This window comes from Macaca thibetana, chromosome 17 (assembly GCF_024542745.1).
Source record: "Macaca thibetana thibetana isolate TM-01 chromosome 17, ASM2454274v1, whole genome shotgun sequence".
Classification (NCBI taxonomy): domain Eukaryota; kingdom Metazoa; phylum Chordata; class Mammalia; order Primates; family Cercopithecidae; genus Macaca; species Macaca thibetana.
The window spans coordinates 28,164,832-28,171,123 of NC_065594.1; the positions used below are offsets into that span (position 1 = coordinate 28,164,832).

Genomic DNA, 6,292 nt, shown 5'->3' on the forward strand with positions numbered 1-6,292 from the left:
AAGCGGAGGCTGCCGTCCAGCCTGGGCGACAAAACAAGACTCTGTCTCGAATAGAAAACAAAATAACAACAACAACAACAAACCATGTGTGATTCCAAGCAAATCAGAGAATCTCTAGACACCAGAAAAACCTCGAGGCATGCGCTGAAAGGAAGAGGTCAGAATTCTCCGCGAGGAGCTCAGAGGATTCTGAGGGAAGAGAGAAGGCGGCTGCGCCTGGACACAGCTCTGAGCTCGTGCTACCTCCTTCAGGCACGAAGTCTTGAGTTGCTAGAAAATGGATCTGTCACTGGGCCTTGCTCTGCCAGGACCTGTAGAGCTGGGGACCTCTCTGCGGCGAGCCCAGCAGTTTGACTGCTCTGAGGCGCCCTAGGGCTGAGGGAGGGGCCGCGACACCAGCCCCGCCCCGAAGCCACCTGGGAAAGGAAGCAGAAAAAGGAGAAGCAGCAACGGCTGCTCTGCTTCCTTTCCATGTCGCTCTTGGGACATGCCGGGCCAGCAGAAAGCAACTCCATAGGGGAGGAGAGCCACGGAGGATCTCACAGCCGCAGTCTAATAGTATCGCAGAGGTAATTTTAACTTTTTACTTTTCTACTCCTCCAGGGGCAGCTGATATCCCCCCACCCCCACCCCGGAAGTTGAGATGTCCCTTCTCTGTTCCACCCAGGCATCGCCTAAGTTGGGAACAGGTCATATGTCTTAAAATTTGGGATTCTTTAAAAACATATGTGACCAGGCGCGGTGGCTCACACGGGTAGTCCCAGGACTTTGGGAGGCCGAGGTGGGTGGATAATTTGAGGTCAGGAGTTCAATACCAGCCTGGCCAACATGGTGAAACCTCATCTCTAATATAAATACAAAAATTAGCCGGGTGGTAGTAGTAGCTGTAATCCCAGGTACTCGGGAGGCTGAGGCAGGAGAATTCCTCAAACCTAGGAGGCAGAGGTTGCGGGGAGGCAGAGGTTGTGATGAGCCATGATTGCGCCACTGCACCCCAGTGTGGGTGACAGAGTGAGACCCTGTCTCAAAACAATAACAACAACACAAATGTGTGATGGCGTATGCCTATAGTCCCAGCTACTGGGGAGGCTGAGGTGGGAGGATGGTTTGAGCCTGGGAAGTCGAGGCTGCAGTGAACTGTGATCATGCCACTGCAATCCAGCCTGGGCGACAGAGTGAGACCCTGTCTCAAAAAAAAAAACAAAAACAAACAATAAAGCACATGTGGTACGTTGTAGAAGTCATTGACCTTGGTAAGACAGTGGAGGAAACTACTTTGCTCTGACTCATAAATTTGCCCCCAGTAAGCAGTATTTATAAATAGCCCCAGTCAGGCACTGCATGAAGACATTTCAGTCAACGACAGACCATGTGTACAACGGTGGTCCCATAAGATTATAATTCTTATAAATAAGAATTTTTCAGCTTAGCGTCGTGGCACAACCACTACCTTTTCTATATTTAGATACAGGAATACTTAGCACTGCGTTACAATAGCCTACAGTACCCATTACAGGAATGCTGTACCGGTGTACCTGGTAATGTACCTGGTACAGCATTCCTGTAATGGGTACTGTAGGCTATTGTAACACAGTGCTACGGGCCATACCATATAGCCTAGGCGTGGAGTAGACTAGGCCATCCACGTTTGTGTCATTACAATCTATGATTTTGTAAAACGATGAAATTGCCTAATGAAGCATTTCTCAGAATGTGTCCCTGTCATTAAGTGACACCTCACTGTGTTTCCAAGACATAGTACTGGTCCTTGGGAAGCTCTAAAGAGAGGTCACTGTGAGCTGAACCGTCCTCCTCACTCTGAGCATGGAACCCAACTTAGCTTCCATTTCAGCATTTAGGCTTATAGGAGGAGAACAGGTTAGAAGCCACAGACCAGCAAGAATTGATGACATCGTCCTGTAATTTCTACTGAACCAGGTCTGTCCGACTGGAACTTCATTTTGCCTCTTTGTTTTAACTCCTCAGGAATGTGAGTCAACATTCCATGTCTTCCAGGAGGCTCCTGATCTTCTCTGCCCAGGGACCACTCTTATCTGAACCAGAGACAGGTTAGCTGATTGTGACTCACACACCCTCACTTCCTTCGATGCCCAGGCGTCTGTTTAAAATCTGACCCTGTAAAGACTTTTCCTATTTTGGAAAAGCTCTTCTGTTGTTTGCCTGCACAGATTTGTGCTCCATTTTTAATTTCAATTTTTGTAGAGAAGGCGGGTTCTTGCTTTGCTGCCTCGGCTAGTCTCAAACTCCTGGGCTCAAGTGATCCTCCTGCTTTGGCCTCCCACAGTGCTGGGATTACAGGTGTGAGCCACGGTACCAGGATGGATTTGTCTTCCTTCAGAAGACAGTAACTGATGTTGCCCCTGGCCTTTCTCCCCTAGGATTCAGCAGTGGTCACTATGGGTTCTGTGAATTCCAGAGGTCACAAGGCAGAAGCCCAGGTGGTGATGATGGGCCTGGACTCGGCGGGCAAGACCACGCTCCTTTACAAGCTGAAGGGCCACCAGCTGGTGGAGACCCTGCCCACTGTTGGTTTCAACGTGGAGCCTCTGGAAGCTCCTGGGCACGTGTCACTGACTCTCTGGGATGTTGGGGGGCAGGCCCCGCTCAGGGCCAGCTGGAAGGACTATCTGGAAGGCACAGATACCCTCGTGTATGTCCTGGACAGCACAGATGAAGCCCGTTTACCCGAGTCAGCGGCTGAGCTCACGGAAGTCCTGAGTGACCCCAACATGGCTGGCGTCCCTTTCTTGGTGCTGGCCAACAAGCAGGAGGCACCTGATGCACTTCCGCTGCTTAAGATCAGAAACAGGCTGAGTCTAGAGAGATTCCAGGACCGCTGTTGGGAGCTCCGGGGCTGCAGTGCCCTCACTGGGGAGGGGCTGCCCGAGGCCCTGCAGAGCCTGCGGAGCCTCCTGAAATCTCGCAGATGCCTGTGTCTCCAGGAGAGAGCCGGCGGGGCTGAGCATGGAGACAGCAAGAGATCTTGATCCAGACAGAGCAGCATATCTTTGCTCATACAAACTAGAAGAACCAGCTGATCCTTGAGAAACTTACGCTCAGTCTATCAAACAAGAAATGCTGGCTTGGCACGGTGGCTCACGCCTGTAATCCCAGCACTTTGGGAGACCACAGTGGGAGAATCCCTTGAGCCCAGGAGTTGGAGAGCAACATCACAAGACCCCATTTCTACTAATAATCAAAAAATTGGCCGGGCATGGTGGCGTGTGCCTGTAGTCCCACCTACTTGGGAGGCTGAGGCAGGAGAATTGCTTAAGCCCGGCGGGTAGAGGTTGCAGTGAGCTGAGATTGCACCACTGCACTTCAGTCTGGGCAACAGAGTGAGACCCTGTCTCAATAATAATAATAATAATAATAATAATACTCTAAGAAAAAAAATCTCAACCTACTTCATTTAATAGCTTGTTACCAAGTGTGATTGAAGCAATATATCATGATAGAGTAGCCACTGGTTGCATAATAATAGAAACCTAAATTATCAAATAGGGAAAGAGGTTTTAAAATCAAATTTGAGGCCAGATGCAGTGGCTCATGCCTGTAATCCCAGCACTTTGGGTGGCTGAGGCAGGCAGATCACTTGAGGCCAAGAGTTCAAGACCAGCCTGGCCAACATGGTGAAACCCCATCTCTACTGAAAATACAAAAATTAGACAGACATGGTGGTGCATGCCTGCAGTCCCAGCTACTCAGGAGGTTGAGGCAGAAGAATCGCTTGAACCCAGGAAGTGAAGGTTACAGTGAGCTGAGATTGTGCCACTGCACTCCAGCGTGGGTGACAAAGAGAGGCTGTGTCTCCAAAAAGAAAAAAAAAAAAAAAGTCAAATTCAAATATCATCTGGACATGTCACAATGGATCACAGATCCTTATGAGTGATTTTTCCCAGTGGCCCCTGGGGACGTGCCATTGTCACTCGGAAGGCAAGCTAGGCAGGGACCACACAACAGCAGGGGTCTGCAGGTTAGACATTCCCTGCCCTGGGACGCTCAGCCCTGGGCAAGAGGCTGGAAGTTCACGCCATCCAAAATTTATCCTCTTTTTTTTTTCTTATGCTAATTAGCCTCTCCCGATTTTATGGCATCTTGTGTTGATCTTTTTCAAAAACTCAGTTTCTTTGTTTTTTTCATTCTCTTTTCTTCTTGTAGCACATATCTTTCCTTAAAGATCAGATCAATAAAATATTTTATTTATTCATTCATTTAACCAAAAAAAAATTTTTTAGAGCATTTAGTTTGTGGCAAAAGTACTGAGCTTTCCAATATGAATCATGTGCTTTAGGTGGGAGTTGTGAATTCTGAAGATACAGATGACAGTGATGAATGCCTTCTGTCTCATGATTGATAGAGAAAAGGGAGGTTGACCATAGCATCCTAGAAGGTTCATCAGGTGATCACTACCTAGCATCCATGAAGCTCCTGAAATTATTTGTAAAATGTTACATTTTGGGCCATTTTTCTGGGGAAGGAGATCCACAACTTTTTACCAGATTTTCAAAGACATCTGTGACTCCCAAAAGTTAATCACTGATGTGGTGGTTGTATCCCTCATCCAACCCCAGAACACTTTCTGTAATCTGAGTTTTTTTAATGGCAAGTGGCTTATATTTAGCACCTGTTCTCATGTTAAACAGCTCTGAATGTTAGATATTCCTCCTTATCCTGGATCGGTTCTCTCTCTCTCTCGAGTCATGCAGTATAAATTGGCCATCAGTACCCTTCTAAAACCTGAGATCCGTCAGGACCCTCTTCTAACACCAGGTTAGGCATGCCTGTCATTTCCAGTACTTGTCAATTGACATGTTTCAAGACACTGTGTTAGACAGTAGGGATGCAAAGATGAATGAGATAAGGCCTCAGGCCTCATGGAAGGTGAGACAGTAAAGACATAACTCCCATAAAAATGTGAGGAGACTCAGTTCAGCAACTGTTTTTCGAGCACTTACTTGGACCAAGCTCTGTGGTCTTGGCGTTTTACATAGACTGTCTCTAATTCTCACAACTCTGCAAAATATTATTCCCATTTTATAAAACTACAAACTGAGGCTCAGACAGGTTGTGACCTCTTGTTGCTTGAGGCACAGAATTATAAAGTAACATCTGGAATTTGAAATCAGACCTGTTTCGTGCTAATGCTGCATTTTTCTACAACATCATGCTTCTAGAAGGTTGAAGCTAGGTAGGCTTTCAGCCAGCAGACATGATGGGGAGAGCCTTCTAATAAGAGGGAAGAGACTGCTTGGAAGCATGAACGGGGGTGTAAGAAAGATAAGTAAGCAAGTGTACTTGCAACAGAGGCTTGGGTTGAGGGGTGGGTAAGGGTGACATCATGATAGAAAACAAAACATGGAATGGGTCCAATTTGGGCAGGGTTGTTTGAATTTCAATAATCAGGGGTTTGGGTCAAGGAAGAAAAATCATGGGACTTGCCATTTAGGAGGATAATTTTGTGGCAGTGTGGGGGTGAAACAGAGAAAAGGGAACCCTGGAGCTGGGAAGGCAGGAAATCAGCTGGATGACCATCACAGCAAAGGAGGGAGTGGAAGAGAGATGAGAAAACTGAGAGCTATTATTAAGAAAAACAGTTGAGAGAGGAAGAATTTGAAGAGGGCTCAAGACTTTGAGTCCACATGACTGAAGGACTGGAATGCCATGAACTTGAGAAGGTGAGTGCTGAAGAACCAAGATGGGTCGGGCTGGAACTGCTGGGTTCAGCTTTTGAAGGGTGGGTACACATTTGGTTATAGCTGCTTTCAGATTGTTCCATTATCTGCACTCCCAACTACCCTGCCAGATGTATTTGTTGGCTGTCACTCATGGAGGCTCACTTCCTCGCATGATTTGTCATTTTTGATCGTGAGCTCATCTTCAGTAGGAGTTGTTTTTCCTGTGTGACTCCCATGTGCCCTGGTCTGTAACAACATTTCCACAGAGTGGTATCTATTAGGATCCTGGGGATTTCAATTATTTTAGACCAAATGTTATGTCAGTTTCTCTACCTGGGGCTCCTGGACCTCAGAGGTAGTATATATCTGAACTGTGCAACCATTCAATACACGGGCCCTAGGGATTCCATATGTGACAGGTGACTTTTTTTTCCTTGCCTTTATGTTCTAAGACAGACAACTTGCCTCCTCAAACTTCCCTGAGCTGGTGGGCAGCATTTTATTTATTTATTTTATTTTTATTTTTATTTTATTTTTGAGGCGGAGTCTCTCTCTGTAGCCCAGGCTGGAGTGCAGTAGTGTGATCTCGGTTC

General features: G+C 46.9%; 1 protein-coding gene across 1 annotated transcript; it reads left to right on the forward strand.

The window, feature by feature from the left end:
• Positions 1-262: 262 nt before the first annotated feature.
• ARL11 (ADP ribosylation factor like GTPase 11) lies at positions 263-5,368 on the forward strand. Its single transcript, XM_050766381.1, has 2 exons — positions 263-569; positions 2,400-5,368. The coding sequence occupies exon 2, from the start codon at positions 2,418-2,420 to the stop codon at positions 3,006-3,008; it is 591 nt and encodes a 196-aa protein (XP_050622338.1). The 5' UTR covers positions 263-569; positions 2,400-2,417; the 3' UTR covers positions 3,009-5,368.
• The last annotated feature ends 924 nt before the right edge of the window (positions 5,369-6,292 follow it).

Bases quoted from the DNA above. Each gene is read 5' to 3' on its own strand.
- ARL11 (XM_050766381.1), top strand. From the start codon at position 2,418: ATGGGTTCTGTGAATTCCAGAGGTCACAAGGCAGAAGCCCAGGTGGTG.